We start from the raw sequence: 17,266 nt of genomic DNA, 5'->3' as shown, positions 1-17,266 counted from the left end.
ATGAGAATGTTAGTAAACTTAAATGGTAACATAGATTTTCTGTAAGCTTACTGAAGTCAAATAAAGTTAGAAGTAAGGTTATCAGGTTCAGGGATTCAGTATACTGTTATTTTTATTGTGTTTGCAAATATGTCGTGATATATACCTTGTTTCTCTGAAAATAAGACCTTCCCGGATAATAAGCCCTCCCCCAAAATATTGCAACACAGCAGCAGCCATGAGGTGTGCCATGCTCACTGCCTCCTGCAACTCAAAAATAATAAGACCTCCCAAAAATAACCAATTTTGTTGTATTTAAGTACAATGACAATAGAGATTATACTTATAAAAAAATAAGGCCAAGTGCTTATTTCGAGGGTCAAAAGAAAAAAAAAGTCCCTGTCTTATTTTTGGGGAAACATGGATGATTTATTACTTTCGTATCATTTTAACTGTTAGTTTCTAGTGTGTTATTTTGATTTGTTAGATTACTCTGGTTGGGTATGGTATGCGTTAGAAATAAACTGTTTACTTGTTTCTTTGAATTTATTTTCAGAACCTCCATATCATTGTAAATAGGTTTTCTTTGATATTTAAAAATTCAGATGTTTAATTTTTTAACATAAACATTGACAAATACTATTTTTTTAAAAACTGAACTACATAAAGTATTATCTACCCCTGGCCTCTGAAAGCTTGAAGTTGGTAAAGTGACAAGAATTTAGTAGGGCTGCAACTTTGAGGACTCTTAAACCACTCCCAGTCAGATTAGACAAACCTAGATAAAATGGAATAGTCACACTTTATTAAGTCAGTTTCCTGTGTGACAAACATTTAGCTTTCTTTTGTAATTATTATAATTCAACATTGATTGTAGAGGTAATGTGAACACTATTCTGAAAACAGCTATGATTTATTAGCTCCTCAATCCATATTTCAACAGTCACAATTCAAAGATGTGACATACTCACATAAACATCATAATAATTACTTTTTTTGATAATTGTAGTTTTGTGTTGTGAAAAGACAACCATTCAGCTGCAGACGTGGTTTGTCAGTATGGAAAACAGCTGTTACAAAAAGAGAAAAAGAGCTTTCAAGTCCATACTATTTGCAATGCAAGCATATTACATTTTAAGATTTTAGATACAGCAATGTAGTCATGCAATATTATTAGCATGACTTCAGTAGCAGTTCAGAACAGTTCTTTAGATATGTCATTTATTTTCTGTGTAGCTAAAAAGTCTTAACAAAAGTCAGTGTAACAAACCTTAAAAATAATTCAAACAGAAATATTAAAACCTTGCAATAATAAAACCTTGCAATATTGACTAAGAGGTAGAACATAGAATTATAGTAGGAAGCGTTTTTAGAGGCTATATAGTCCAGACCCCTGCTCAGCATAGAATGTACTAGCGCATTTCTGACAGATAATTACAATATGTGATTGGATTTATACTTGTTAATACTTAGACTGTAGCCTTCTTCATTAGTTGAAGTTTCCAAACTCTGAAATCAAGCCCTGCAGAGATTGTAGTTACAGAGCTAATCTCAATAGTCCCAAGTCTGAACAATAGTGGATATGTCACTTGTCACATGGTTTCTAGAATTAACTCTGCCTTTTTTTTCTAAATTAGATTTATGGAATTCAAAGTGATTTCGATAAAGAAAGAACAGAATCACATAAGAAGATACGGAAGTTGGAAGATCTTCTGAGGTAAAAAGAATATTTGATTATGAAATCCTTTCTTGAGATGGCTTTAGGAAAGATTATACAGGTAGTCCTTGGCTTACAACCATTTATTTAATGACCATTCAAAGTTACAATGGCACTGAGAAAAAATAACATGACCATTTTCCCCACTTATGACCATTGTGTTCCCATGATCAAAATTCAATACTGGCATGTATTTATGACGGATTAAATGTTCCGGAGTCATGTGATCTCCTTTTGCAATCTTTTGACAAGCAAAGTCAAATGGGAAAACCAGATTCACTTAACAATGTGAATTGATGGCAAGATTCTTTTTGTAGTTTTGTATTGAATTTTCTGTTTGTTAGCTAGATTTTGTCTGTAAATCTAAGATAAATTGGAATGTTTGAACATCCTAATAATTATATGTGAAGATTTATGTAGATTACATTATCTTATACTTGCTATATGAATAGGCTTAAGTAGCTGAGGCACAAAAAAGTTCACAATATTACTTCAAAGAAAAAAAATCTCATACGTTTAATAAATTAGGAGTGGAAGTGGGTGCCTAGGCCCCAATAAATCACTATAGATTTCATAGATGATCTATTTAGGGGATGTGTTAAGAAAAATTGGAAAATTTAATGCTCTATAAAAATATGGCTGTGATAAACAAGAATAAAGCATCTAATGTATTTTGAAATTTTTTTAAAAAAAATTGACCGTAAGTGGGGATACTGTTAGGTTTCTTTTAATTGTATTTATCTTGCCTTCATTTTTCTTACGCAGCTGAGAATGTTAGGGAGAAAATGCTGGGAGACTCATGTACTTTGTTCATAATTTCAGAAATGTGTTGTTTAGTGTCCTTTGTATGAAGCACAAACTAATTAAAATTAAAGTCCATTCCTACTTCTTTTTCCAGTCATGTATTACTGAAAATTAATGGCATGTTCCCTCAGGAAAAAAACATGCACACACGGAAGAAATATCTTTGCAATAGTTATTCAGTTATTCTGTTGCAATGGTTTCAGAAAGATTCATGCATACATATTCAACAATATGCTGCAATAAACTAAAAGGTCTTGGTCAATATAAAGGCTAGTTTTTAAGGAAAGAAAAGGAAGCAAAATACACCTTTCAATTTTTGAACTTTTAAATATTTCTCCCATCCACCTTGAATGCTGAATTTCATGTTTAAGAGTGAAAATTATATTTTAATGCAACAAGAAAATTTTCTTTTTCCTAATTATCCTTAGCTTCCTGAACCTCACCCATTTTGTCCTTCTGCAAGACCTTTGTGCTGGTCTGCCTATCAGTCTGGCCACTAACTTCTCTTCCCTAGTTTCTTTTAGCCATTGCTACTATACCTTCTTTGTCTACTTCTGTGCAAGACCTATACACCAACCCAGTTGGCCATCTTTCCGACAGCTTTCCTGACCTCTTCCATTCCAATTTCATCCATTTCTTCCTACCCTCCCATGTGGCCATTGCTACCTTGGCCTACAATTATTGCAGAAACAGGTTTGCTAAGAACTAGTGGTTTTTTTCTGAACATAGATCACATCAAATAACTTGTGCATAGAATGTACATACTTGCAGAGGGAAAGTACAGGTTTACTCATTTGTCTCAAGTTACTCCCCTTTTTCTTTTGTAAGCCAGCAAACGTGTAGGAAAAATAACAAGTTTAAGTGCCTACATTGTGCATTCCCTGACTTTGCCTATGCAAGTCTACTATCATTCATTTTTTTCTAGTTTAATATGATAAGCCCTTTTCATCTAAATATTTATGAGTTTAAAGCTGTGGACTTAACATTCTTCCAAAGACCTAGAAGATCCAGTAGATCAGCATGCCTTAATAGCTATTGATTGCATCGGACCTTGCTATTTCACTGTGGCTTTTCCAACAAAAGGAAGTATAGTTGACTTTATTTTTTAATTTTTTAAGAGCCAGATTGTTACAAAGCACATAGTTTGCCTTTAAAATTAATAAAGTGCCCAAGAAATTATGCTCGAATGTCTTGTTAACAATTTGTACTACAGAACCGCCCCTGAAAAAAAATCAGAGCTTGCTAAATTTGTCATAAGAAAGAAATGTGTAAAAGGATAGGATGGCACTAGCTCTATGAACAGGAACATATAGAAGATAATACACAGGTATTTCCACAATTGAGCCCAAAATGTATGTTGCTAAGCGAGGCAGGTTAAGCAGGTTTTGCCCCATTTTATGACTTTAAATGAATCTGGCTTCCCCATTAGTTTTACTTGTCAGAAGGTCACAAAAGGTGATCACATGACTTCAGAACCCTGCAACCATCCTCGATACATAACAGTTGCCAAGTGTCCAAATTTTGATAACGTGACTGTGGAGATACTGCAACAATCATAAATGTGAAAAATGGTTGTAAATCACTTTCTTCAGTGCTGTTGTAACTTCGAGTGGTCACTAAATGAATGATCAAAGATTACCTGCAGTAAGTTGAGAACTAGCATCTGCAAGCAAACAATCAAGCTCAGTGAGCAACAAGGACTCCATGGGAATCCAAGTAACATAATTTTTCTGCTTTCAAAAAGGGAGATAATTATAAGCCTCACAATGGTTGTTTTTTTCCCCTTGAATGAGTAGCTAGGATAAAGAACTAATTTTAACCCTCCCAAAAGGAAGAGTTTTCTCAATTTTCAGACCAGGTTTGCTACTGAATAGAGAAATCAGATTGGATGGGGAGCTTCATTTCTTAGGCAGCATTTTAATATCTTACTCTTAAAATATTCTTATTAATTGATTTGATCCTTTTATTTTTATCATTTAGCTTCTGCTTTTAATAACCTACTATCTGTACTTATTATACTGTGGTAAATGTTCCTGTTGATTCCTTAGAAATGTTTGAGACATGAAAGCATTTTTATTATTCCCTCTAGATAACATTTATGCTTCCTTTTCTATGCCATGGCTCCCTGTGTTTTGTTCCTTTGTTCTTTTATTCTTTTTATGAAGTCGGTGGTTTAGTTCGGTGGTTAGTGACCATAATAAAGATTATGATTATTACGTTTAGTATCTTCCTCCAAAAGATTTACCAAAGTGGTGTGAATGATTTGGCTTATAAGCTTGCACAGTTATAAATTCAAATCCCTACGTATCAAATTTAATTCCACAGCAGAACTTTTGAATTTTCTTATGGTTTCTTTGCCTGCCATTGCTATAATTTTGCCACTTCTATCTGTTATTCTCATGAATGACAGGATGGGCATACAAATCAGTGTGATAAATTGGAAAAGATGAGGATATATAAGAGATCAGTACTTTGACAGTTCTTGCCAGACCTATCACAAAATTCATTTTGGGTAAATTGAAGATTTTTTCCTCCTCTTACAGTTTCCTTTGCCAATTAACTGTTGAACATTTTTCAGCTCTAAGTAAGAGTTCAGGATTTCAGCCTCAGGCTAACTATACTGATGGTTGAAAATTTGGATGCAAACACAAGATTTTAGGCCACTTAAGTTTTATTTCTTTGTTTTGATGCAATATCTAGGCGTTTCTTAAAGCTTATTCTCTAAAATTAAATATGAATTAATGGAAAAGAAAAAGATACGTTTTTCAGTACAATTCCATACTCAAAGATTAAGGTGGGGCATTTTCTATTAACAAAATTTTATACTTTATTGACATCCATTAATTTTGATTGGCTGAGCTAGAATGCTTCCAAGGGACTTTTTGTTCTTGTTTCAGGAATGTAAATAATCCTCGACTTAACAACAACAGTGAAGTCTAATGAACTCATTAAACAAATCAAGTGGTTGTTAAGTGAACGCATGGTTGTTAAGCAACATATCCAATGGGCATTTCATTGCAAATCATGGTCTCATGATGGGACCCTGCAACTGGTGGTAAGCCAGTTGCCAAGCACCGAAAATACAATCAGATCTCTGTGGCGGGAGGCGCGGCAGTTATAACTTAAGAGTAGTTGTAAGTCTATCATAGCTTCAAATGGTTGTTAAACAATCGGTCAGAAGTGGAAGACTACCTATAGCAAAGTTTTTTTGAGTGGGGGTACTTTTATATTCCTTTCAATATGTTTCTGTATTCTGGTAGTTCCTTATACTCCCCAAGTCCATGATTTTAGCTTTGATTTGACTTTGATTCTCATATTGCTGTTTGGTTGGTAGCATTAAACAGTCCAGGTGATCAAGAAGCATCAGTAGTATTTTCTGTGTAGTAAAAGGACACCAAAGCTATAATTTATAAAAGTTACAACATTCTTATAAGTATTTAGAAGGACGTGGACCTGAAGGCATTGCTCTATAATGTCTCCCAAAACAACCTGGTCCTAGAAGTATGTCTGGTCCTTCTCTGTATTAGCCCTTCAGGAAGCATTTAAGTCTGTCTTTGAGCAGGCATTTGAGTATTTATATTTTGGGATTGTTTGAATCAGGTAGCAGCAATATATATCGGATTTTGTTGTTTTGTTCTATTGTAATTTTATCTTTTGAAATCTCCAATTCGCTTAAACTGCTTCAAATGTCAACAAATAACAGATAAGAGCTTTTCCTCCCTCTTTGCACTTTAAAACATATTTGAAATCCCTTAAGTCTCTTCTTCAGATAAAAAGAATTTATTTTCATTTAGATAAATATTTTTCCATCCATTCTGTTAATAGGCTGAATGGTATGAATACTTGGATACATAATTTGTTGCTGTCTACTAGTAGGACCCTCTCCTGATGGGCATCTGATATTTTGTATTTTAATGAGAAAAGAAAATTAATTTTTGGTTTGCTTTGGTTTTTGATCTTCTCTCTGGCTTCTTGGATATAAATACTAAAGTATTTCAAAGGGCATTGCAAGCCTTTATACCAGATTTTAACTTGATCAAATCAGAATCTTTCTGGGAAGAGATAAACCATTTTAATCTGTGACAGAAGAATTCTTATGCATTTGTTGTTCAATATTAGCTATAGAACTACCCACACAAACATTTTGAGAGGTGCAAAATGTGGAAAAAGCTACTAGATAAATCAATTTAACTTTTCTATTGTTACATCAATATTCTTTCTACCTGCCTCAAATGCTCTTCTAAGCCTGAGAGGTTCAAACTGTTCAAAATTGGTGGGGATAGCTGATCACTCTATGACAATTCAATGGGAGTCAGTGTTTTTTTCTGATTATGAATGGCAGAGGTAGTATTCAGCAGATTCTGAGCAGTTCTGGAGATTTTGAGTCGTTCGGAGAACTGGTAAATACCACCTCTGACTGGCCCTGCCCCCATCTATTCTCTGCCTCCCGAGTCCCAGCTAATTGGAAGGAAATGGGGATTTTGCAATAACCTTCTCATGGAGTGGGGAGGAAATGGAGATTTTACAGTATCCTTTCCCTGCCACACCCACCAAGCCACGCCCATGGAACGGTTAGTAAAAATGTTTGAATCCCACCACTGATGAATGGGTATATTTCGCTCTAGTCTGTAGAACTTCCCGATCCCCCAACAGTTGAAGAAGTGTGTCCTGTAGCAACCAATGGAAGGTTTGCCATATTGTATTACTCTTTTTAGTTGAACTCTTAAAGATATTCATCCACAAAAAGGCATTTTCCTTGATGACTGAATTCCTTGAAAACCTGAAGACCAATTGTTGTACAGTTGAAACTCAAAAAGTATTTGCCATCTAGTAGGTTTGGAATAGCGTACATTCACAAATTTGTGTGAGCCTTTCAGGTGATCTGTAGGCATTATTTTACAATGTGAGAAATAGAGCATGTGATGAAATGTAGTGGTATGATATTCCATCATAGATATAGTTACATGCAATGTTTTTTGCAAGATTTTTGAGGCCGTATTATCAAGAGGTACTTGCATATGACTTTATGCTCTTTCATTTTGCATTGTGTAATGTTTCTATCACCTCTAAATAAAGCTGTTTGATTGAAAAACTGAAACTAAAATTCCACAAACTCCACAAATATGATCAGCACACGTAATAATATAGTGTGAAAACTATACAACACAGTGCATATGGAATAAGACTTGGGGACATTAGTATATTCTTTCTTCACTATTAGGAAAGCATTTTTAGAACTGTATAGAATTTTAATTATAGTTCTTGGATTTACTAAGTAAAATAATAATGAAAATAAAGGACTGGTCAATTTCCTGAAAGAAAAAAAAAAGACTCATAAAGGTGAAACTCGAAAAATTAGAATATCGTGCAAAAGTTCATTTTTTTCAGTAATGCAATTTAAAAGGTGAAACTAATATATGAGATAGACTCATTACGTGCAAAGCAAGATAGTTCAGATTTGTCATAATTGTGATGATTATGGCTTACAGCTCATGAAAACCCCAAATCCACAATCTCAGAAAATTAGAATATTGTGAAAAGGTGCAATATTCTAGGCTCAGTGTCCCACTCTAATCAGCTAATTAAGCCATAACACCTGCAAAGGGTACCTGAGCTTTAAATGGTCTCTCAGTCTGGTTCAGTAGGAATCACAATCATGGGAAAGACTGCTGACCTGACAATTGTGCAGAAAACCATCATTGACATCCTCCATAAGGAGGGAAAGCCTCAAAGGGTAATTGCAAAAGAAGTTGGATGTTCCCAAAGTGCTGTAACAAAGCACATTAATAGAAAGTTATGTGGAAGGGAAAAGTGTGGAAGAAAAAGGCGCACAAGCAGCAGGGATGACTGCAGCCTGGAGAAGATTGTCAGGAAAAGGCCATTCAAAAGTGCTGGGGACTTAGCCGAGGCTGGAGTCAGTAAAAGAGCCACCACACAGACGGATCCTGGACATGGGCTTCAAATGTCGTATTCCTCTTGTCAAGCCGCTCCTGAACAACAAACAACGTCAGAAGCATCTTACCTGGGCTAAAGAAAAACAGACCTGGTCTGTTGCTCAGTGGTCCAAAGTCCTCTTTTCTGATGAGAGCAACTTTTGCATCTCATTTGGAAACCAAGGACCCAGAGTATGGAGGAAGAATGGAGAGGCACACACTGCAAGATGCTTGAAGTCCAGTGTGAAGTTTCCACAGTCTGTGTTGATTTGGAGAGCCATGTCATCTGCTGGTGTTGGTCCACTGTGCTTCATTAAGTCCAGGGTTGTCCGCAGTCATCTACCAGGAGATTTTGGAGTACTTCATGCTTCCTTCCGCAGACAAGCTTTATGGGGATGCTGACTTCATTTTCCAGCAGGACTTGGCACCTGCCCGCACTGCCAAAAGCACCAAAACCTGGTTCAATGACCGTGGGATTACTGTGCTTGATTGGTCAGCAAACTCGCCTGACCTGAACCCCATAGAGAATCTATGGGGCATTGGCAAGAGAAAGTTGAGAGACATGAGACCGAACAATGCAGAAGAGCTGAAGGCAGCTATTGAAGCATCCTGGTCTCCCATAACACTTCAGCAGTGCCATAGCTTCCATGCCACGCCACATTGAGGCAGTAATTGCTGCAAAAGGGGCCCAAACCAACTACTGAGTATATATGCATGCTTATATTTTTCAGAGGTCCGATATTGTTCTATGTACAATTCTTACTTTATTGATTGCATGTAATATTCTAATTTTCTGAGATTGTGGATTTGGGGTTTTCATGAGCTGTAAGCCATAACCATCACAATTATGACAAATTACGGCTTGAACTATCTTGCTTTGCATGTAATGAGTCTATCTCATATATTAGTTCCACCTTTTAAATTGCATTACTGAAATAAATGAACTTTTGTATGATACTCTAATTTTTCAAGTTTCACCTATATTGATTAGATGAAAATGTGCATGGCATCTAGTTTGATTTTATAATTCCATTTCATTTCTTACATTAGGAAGAATTGAACTGCAGGAAAACATTGTCTTGCAAAATATATAATTAGGATACTATTGAGACTTACAACATAAGAACTGCTATCATATTACCTACTGGGAAAAGTACAATCCTTCCTATGATCAGATAAATTGTCCTCTACCTGTAAGAAACAGGAATGATATGAGTCTGACTGGTAGAAGCAGCTGTAAATTTGGTTTTCCACAATCAACTGTTAATTGCAAATCTTCAGATTAGGAAGGATTAGCAAGGATTGTAAAGCCATATTTCTTGACTACGCCAGGGACTTCAGTTATCTCCCTGTAAATTAAGATTTAAACTATCAAGGAAAGTATTAGCTGAAGCATTAGGCATGTTCTTCTTTTCAGAATCACTTTACTCATTGGTGTAGTTTTTATAGATACTTTCTATTCTAGTTTTTAGTTTGTTGATTAATGTTACTGTCACTTTGATATAGCTCTTAGGTCCCTCATAACTTGGTTTAACTACCTTACTCCTCAAGTATTCATTTTGTTATAGTTATTGAAATAAAAACCGATACTTTATTGGTACTCTGGTGCTGGATTTATATTAGTATCTCATAATCCAAAAGTATTTGGGATAGAGCAGCGATGGCTAATCTTTTCCGGACCAAATGCCCAAAATGCAATGCATGTGCAGGCCCCATGCATGTGCCCCATGCATGCGTCCTGCCCCCTGCATTTGCCCCCTGCATGTGTGCACACCCCGCATGTGCCCCGCCTCCCTGTGCATACACATTCTCCCACATGCGCCCCAACCCCGTGCCAGTGCACGCTCCCCACATATGCCTCACTCATGCACGGCAGAGACCGACGACCAGCTGGATGGTGTGAGGCACAGGTGCATGCGTAGTGAAGCTGAACTGGAGTGACGGCTCATGTGCCCACAGAGAGGGCACTGTATGCCACCTAGGACATATGTGCCATAGATTCACCATCATGGAGATTGAGCATCATGTTTAAACAGGAAACCTGGAGTCATTTTTTTATTTATTTGTATTCCACCTTTATTATTTTTACAAATAATTCAAGACAGTGGACATATCTGACACAATGCTACAGGAGGTGCCTTTCACCTGGGACAGCAGGCAGACAATCCTTCCCCAGTCCTGCCATTATAGCCAAACTGTTCTGGATCAGGTCAAGCTGAAGACACATGACAAAAACCCAGAGCTTCCTGTGCATGAAGGAGTGCCTCCTCCTGTTTTTGTCTACATAAGGTCCACGATCATTGTTAACTTTTTAAAATATAAATTTTATACTTATTATAAATAAAATTTAAGGAAATTAAAAACAAATAAAAAGAAGAAAGCATAATAAAAAAAAGTTTATCTAAATACTTTTTGTACGATACTTTTTTTCTTTCTTTTTAAATAGTTCATTGAATATTAAATTCCACAACTAAGTTGTACAGACTTTTATTGAAAGCCATAGTGAGCTAAATGTTGCTTTTTTGGTAACATGGTGTTATGATGTAGTCGGTACCTGCATACAAGATCCAAGTCACCTATCTCTTCCTGAAATAAGGGGACATCTTAAGATAACCCACATTGTAGCAGAAAATGAGACAAAACCAGCTCTTTGTCAGAGGGAGAGGTTTATTTGCGTAAAGGTTCAGGAGCAGTTGGTCAAGCAAAAATCTGAACCCTGAAAGGCAGTTGTTTACAGTCTTTTATACTCTTAGCCAGCTTATCGATCATCCCCAAATACCTGGCCTTCCTGTGTCATGTAGACCCCTTTCCTGTGTCATGTAGGCCTCGTACACAATCTCCCAAAACAGAGACATGACGTTCATTACTCATTTACCTCCCCACAGGGGGTATTGATACCAATATCCTATTTGTTTTAGTTAGGTGAAGCAAACAGAACAACTAATCTTAAGGGTAATCATTCCTTTTTCCCATTCCACATGGTAAAGAAACTTTTAATACCCAAAGAATCTGTCTAGTTGACAAATTCTCTTTTAACATGACTCTACCCAGCTGCTGTTCATGATTTAACCACAGTAATTGTCATTTTGTGGTGCTTATGGGTCCAGTGACTGGGGATTGAGAGAGGAACCATTTTTGCACAACCCAGCCTTTTTAAGGAACATTGAGCTTGACCAAATCATTATCACTTTCGATTTGCATTTTATACTGTTGCTTTGGAAGGATTAAATATCTTTGGAAGAGCAAGAAATATTACATTTGCTTGGTGAGCTTCTTCTCTTTAAATAAAGAATTTTAAATACAATTTTAAAAGATCTTGAAAAATGTTATTAAACAAGATAATAGGGCTTTAAAGGTTGGAAACTATAGGGAGCTGGAGGATAATAACAGAATGCAAGGAAATACTCTTAATAGTGAACTTATTGGAAAATTATGAAAAGTTTTTGAAAACTATGACAAATGAGCTTTGAAATTATTGGAAATGATGGATAGATGAAGTGTTAAGGATGCAATGAAAGAAGAATAAGACACTGGATAAGTTTGAAAGTAATTTGAAAGTGAGTATAAATGTGGAAGTAATGAAAAGGATGCAGAAAAGGATGTACTGAACTTTGAAATGAAACAGGATGATGCTTCAGTATCTAAAGGACATATGCAACTAACAAACCAGAAAGGAGATGTAGATATTTTTGTTTTACTTGATATATAAAAGAGATCTGTCAGAGTTTTGAGGGATATTTATGAGAAGTGATTAACAAAAGTTTGAATTCCTCTTACTGGATGTACAAAAGAGACTTGCTAAAGTTCTGAAAGATTTTGGGGAGACGAAGAAAGCCAAGATGACAAGAAATCAACTACAGTAGTCTATTTGAATGGGTTAAAAGTTAAGATCTTTTAAATATATAGTGAAGTAATACAAAGCTGGCTTATTTGATCGACAACCCTTCCTGGACTTTTGCTGATAAGGAATGAATGAAAAGATTTGGAATTTTTTTTTAGTTAACAGATGAAACAGAGGGAAGAGTAATAATGATGAGATGGATTGGGTATGATTTTCCACACTTTAGCCTTCACTTCATGAAGCCTGTCTCTAGTCTCAGGATGGCTTTAGAAACACATTTTGGAATCTGAAGGGCCAACCTCAGAAATTTGGATTAAACAAGTTTGAATGTTGTGAAATTGGAGAAGGGGCACAGCTGGGCATCATAAAGAACTGGTTCTATTGGCTTAGCTTCCAATAATTCGAATGCTGCATGTATATTTCTCAATTTTTGTTAAATTCTGAAAATTGATTTCTAACTGGTTTTCCTTGCAGTGCTGAGTTAATGTTCTCAGTGTTCTTTTAGGACCAATATGTGTTCTTGAAAAGATTGCTCCATTGCTGCACGCAGAGTAGAGTAGAACAGTGATGTGTCTTCCGTGAAGTTTTGGAGAGTGAAAGTTTGTGTTGAGGAAATGGCCCACCACTGAGTTCATATGGAAATTGAATAAGAATAGGACCAATATGCAGCCTTGCTTGACATCCTTCTCAGTTCTAATGGCACTTGTGAGATGGCCCTGGGGTTTTGTGTTACCTTGAGTGAGTTCTCTTCCTGAAACAAATGTATTAGATGGACTAATTGTTGGTTAATTAAGGAGGCTTCCATTTTTCCAATATTTATCTACTGTATTAAATATTAATTAAAACATTATTTAGAAACTGGTTTCCTCCTGACAAAGTGCCCAAATATATATCTTGCTACATTTCTAAGCTTTGCATATCATGTATTAACTTTGCACACTTTGTCTACTTCTGCATCCATCTGTTCTTCATCCCACCCCAAAAATGTTGTTAAAAATTCATATTAAAGAAGCCCCCTCTCTAATATCTTCACTAGGAATCTCTGAAACAGTTCCCAGTCTTAAAAGAGGAAGTAGAGGGGGCTTCTTTAATATGAATTTTTAACAACACAAGCTCACTGCGCCTGCTTAATTGCAGCAGCAAAGGTTGCCTGGTACCAAAGACTAATTCCTTGTATGTCCAATCATACTTGGCCAATAAAGAATTCTCTTCTCTTCTCTTCTCTTCTTTTCTCTTCCCCTCCCCTCCCCTCCCCTCTCCTCTCCTCTATTCTAGTGCTCTGGCATAGGCTGAGCCAGGAGCACCGTGTGACAAGACTTTCCCCTTGTCTGAGCTGCAGCAAGTGCCAAGGGACCTTGTTGTTGCAATTAAGCAAGGCAGGGACCCTGTGTCTTTCCCCCAGACAGCAGTCCTTGCATTGGCAGCTGACCTATTTCAGACCTTAGAGCCTCCAGTGCATGGAGGAGCACCTCTGTCCCGAATAGGTTGCATTAATTCCTTTCCTTTTCTCCTTTCAAGGTTGAACTCATTTCTCTCCACTCTCCAAAGGAAGTTTAATCCCCCCCAAAATAATAATAATAATAATAATTAATAATAATAACAACAACAACAACAACCTCTTCAAAATCAATGGAAGGTTCTGAATGGCCAAGTCAAAACCTGGATCGAAATCCCATCAATGATTTGAAACAGCCTCTGCATGGAAGAAACATCACACAACTGAAAATAACACCCTCCCATTAATATCAGAGACTAATAGATATAAGAAACACCTACTTAAATTTGTTTCTGCTAAAGGGGGAAATACCATATACCAGAGCTCAGGGTGCACTTATTTTTTCCATGGAAGGAAATAGCACACTTGTTAATTTTTATTGAATGATTGATTGTATAGACAATTTTGATAGTTTTTCTTTAATTTTATATACTGACTGAATGCAGACAAAATATTAATATATCCGCATATGTTAATAAAGGGGGGGGGGAACTAAATGAGGTTTAGTTTACTAGCCCCAGAATTTTGGAGAGATTGTGGATGGGAATTGTTCTTTGAAGTATTTTTTTAAAATCACAATATACTAAAAATATTATCTCAATTAAATACTTTAGGATGATTGTATACTGTTATATAAGGAAGGGTGAAATTCTGCATGACTCAAAACTGGGAATGTTTTACTGGGAATTTTTAAATGGATAACTTTTTAAAGAACCCAATCCTTTGTTTAGGTGATTTCAGATCAACGGAAGAGCAAAAATAATTTTTTGTTTTCTCCTTCAAAATATTAGTAATGAAAGGCAAGATAAGCAGCGACAGACAATTAAAAAGGAATATTATTTTAAGCGAATCTGACAAAAGCCATTTCTTTTATGTGAGGCCGTGCTTTTTTAATTTGATGTTTTAACCATGAAAATCTTTTCTGCCTTCTAGGGAGAGGGAGGAGCATCTGACTCAGGTGATGGAGGCACAGAAACTACAAGCCCAGCAGGCTGATGCTGCCTTGGAGGAGTTTACGCGTCAGGTGGAGATGAATTCAGAAAAAGTGTACGCAGAAATGAAAGAAAAGGTGAGAAGGTCACAGGGCCAGCCTTTCTGGAACTCTCTGTCACAGTGGGAGAGCGCTTTCTTGTTTTATGTGGCTAGAAACATCTGTAACATGTAACTCTTAGACTATGTAGTAGCTTTGCCGGGGAATCAGAAGAAAAAGATGTTTGGCAGCTGATTAATCTTTTAAAAACATTTTCCAAAACTCTCCCTGGTTTTATTATTGAATAGGATTTTTCCAAATAAATAAATTATTAACTTGCATCCTATTTGGGGGGGGGGGGGGTGTTGAGTTTTATAGCTCATTGTTTTATTCATTCATTTTCTAAAACACAGCTCAGTCCTTCCCTCCAGCTATCTTACTGAAAAATATTACCTCAATTTCTAAACTCAGTGTGACTAGGATATATGTGTGGTAGTGGAATAATGCCAAACACATTCCCTTTTTTATTAATAAACCTCTTTGTATTTCATTGTAATCTTGCAGCTAGGTAGGTAGGTAGAAAACAGCATTTCTTTTAAGGGATCATCCTTTTTGGCATAACTGATTTATTTATTTATTTATTTATTTGTCTTGTATGCCGCCCACTCCCGGAGGACTCCGGGTGGCTCACAAAAGACAAGGGAAAGGGGGGAACAAGACAAAGACAACATATTAAAAACAAAACCAACATTCACAATTTCTATGGAGGTAGATGTTTCTCAGCTCCCCCCAGCCTGCTGGAACAGCCAGGACTTGGTGGCTTTGCGGAAGGCCGGGAGGGTAGTAAGGATCCGGATCTCAACAGGGAGCTCGTTCCAGAGGGCCATAGCTGCAACAGAGAAGGCTCTCCCCCGTGGAGTCGCCAGCCGACATTGGCTGGCAGATGGAATCCGGAGGAGACCCAACCTGTGCAATCTAATTGGTCTGAGAGAGGTAATCGGCAGGAGGCGGTCTCTCAGGTACCCAGGTCCGATGCCATGTAGGGCTTTATAGGTAGCAACCAGCACCTTGAAGCGGATTCGGAGACTAATAGGTAGCCAGTGCAGCTCGCGGAGGATAGGTGTAACGTGGGTGTACCTTGGTGCACCCACAATCGCTCGCGCGGCTGCATTCTGGACTAATTGGAGTCTTCGAACACTCTTCAAGGGCAGCCCCATGTAGAGCGCATTACAATAATCCAGTCTTGAGGTCACAAGGGCGTGAGTGACTGTCTGAAGGGCCTCCCGATCCAGGTAGGGTCGCAATTGGTGCACCAGGCGAACCTGGGCAAAGGTCCCCCTGGTCACAGCCGACAGATGGTGTTCTAGAGTCAGCTGTGGGTCCAGGAGGACTCCCAAATTGCGAACCCTCTCTGAGGGGCGTATAATTTCGCCCCCCAGCCTGAGAGATGGAACAGTTGGACAATCTTTGGGAGGGAACATCAGAAGCCACTCGGTCTTGTCTGGATTGAGTGCCAACTTGTTTGCTCCCATCTAGACTCTAACAGCCTCCAGGCACTGGCACATCACTTCTACTGCTTCGCTGAGTTGGCACGGGGCAGACAGATACAGCTGCGTATTGTCTGCATAACTCCCTGAGGGTAAATAAAAAAGTCAAAGCAAAATGAATAAATGTTTCTTAAAATGCTATATATTTACAGCAAATGAGGTATTTTAATAATTATAAGAGTGGAGACATGTTCAAAAGTATTGATACTCCTCCAACTTTTTTCCAAAGACTCCCAATTGGTTATCATTTTCATTTGTTTTATTATTTATAGGAGACCCAGTTTGGTGTAGTGGTTAACTCATTAGACTAGAAGCCCATTAGCCTTCATGACTTCCAGGTTTGCCTTACGGACAAAGCCAACTGGGTGACTTTGGGCCAGTCATTTATCTCAGCCTTAGGAAAAAGGCAGTGGCAAATCAATCTTGCCAAGAAAACTGCAAAACTGCCTAGGCAGTGACCAGGATTCAAGATTGACTTGAAGGCATCCAAAAAGAAAAAAAAATGCAAGAATATATTTAGTTGTTCGTCAAAAGCAAAAGGATTTATTTGTGTCAGGTTCAACTTATTTCACAGCAGATTGAGATTTTTTGGGGGGTGTAAGTGGAAGGGTACCAAAACTTTTAATCACATCTGTATTTGAAATCCCAATTGCTCATTGATGTCCAGACGTTAGTGGTGATTGTTATAGGCCAGTGATGGCAAACCTTTTTTGCCTCGGGTGCCAAAAGCACATACGGACTATCACACATGCTTGTGTGCCCACCCCATAATTTAATGCCCCCAAGCCATGCCCCCTGTGCATGGGCACATCACTTTCTTGGAGCCTGGGGAAGGCAAAAACTGCCTCCCCCCCCCCCGCCCGAGGCCTTACAGAGGCCAGAAATGGCCCGTTTTCTGACTTCCAATGGGCCCGGTAGGTCCGTTTTTCACACTCTCCAGGCTCCTAGCAAACCTCTGGACCCTAGGCAGAATGGGTTGC

General features: G+C 37.5%; 1 protein-coding gene across 4 annotated transcripts in view; it reads left to right on the top strand.

The window, feature by feature from the left end:
• CEP112 (centrosomal protein 112) overlaps positions 1-17,266 on the top strand; it is a 273,284-nt gene that overhangs the window by 81,316 nt on the left and 174,702 nt on the right. For all 4 annotated transcript variants that reach the window (XR_015696022.1, XM_087710220.1, XM_087710221.1 and 1 more), the window contains 2 exons: positions 1,617-1,696; positions 14,703-14,838. Coding sequence is in view for 3 of the 4 variants with exons in the window: in XM_087710220.1 (XP_087566346.1) it covers positions 1,617-1,696; positions 14,703-14,838 (216 nt within the window). In the remaining variant the exon portion in view is untranslated. The remainder of the gene's footprint in view (positions 1-1,616; positions 1,697-14,702; positions 14,839-17,266) is intronic.

The sequence above is a fragment of the Thamnophis sirtalis genome, unplaced genomic scaffold (assembly GCF_051295495.1).
Source record: "Thamnophis sirtalis isolate CommonGarterSnake01/CBP01778 unplaced genomic scaffold, rThaSir2_p1.2 scaffold_3, whole genome shotgun sequence".
Classification (NCBI taxonomy): domain Eukaryota; kingdom Metazoa; phylum Chordata; class Lepidosauria; order Squamata; family Natricidae; genus Thamnophis; species Thamnophis sirtalis.
This window is presented reverse-complemented; position numbering and strand designations above follow the sequence as displayed.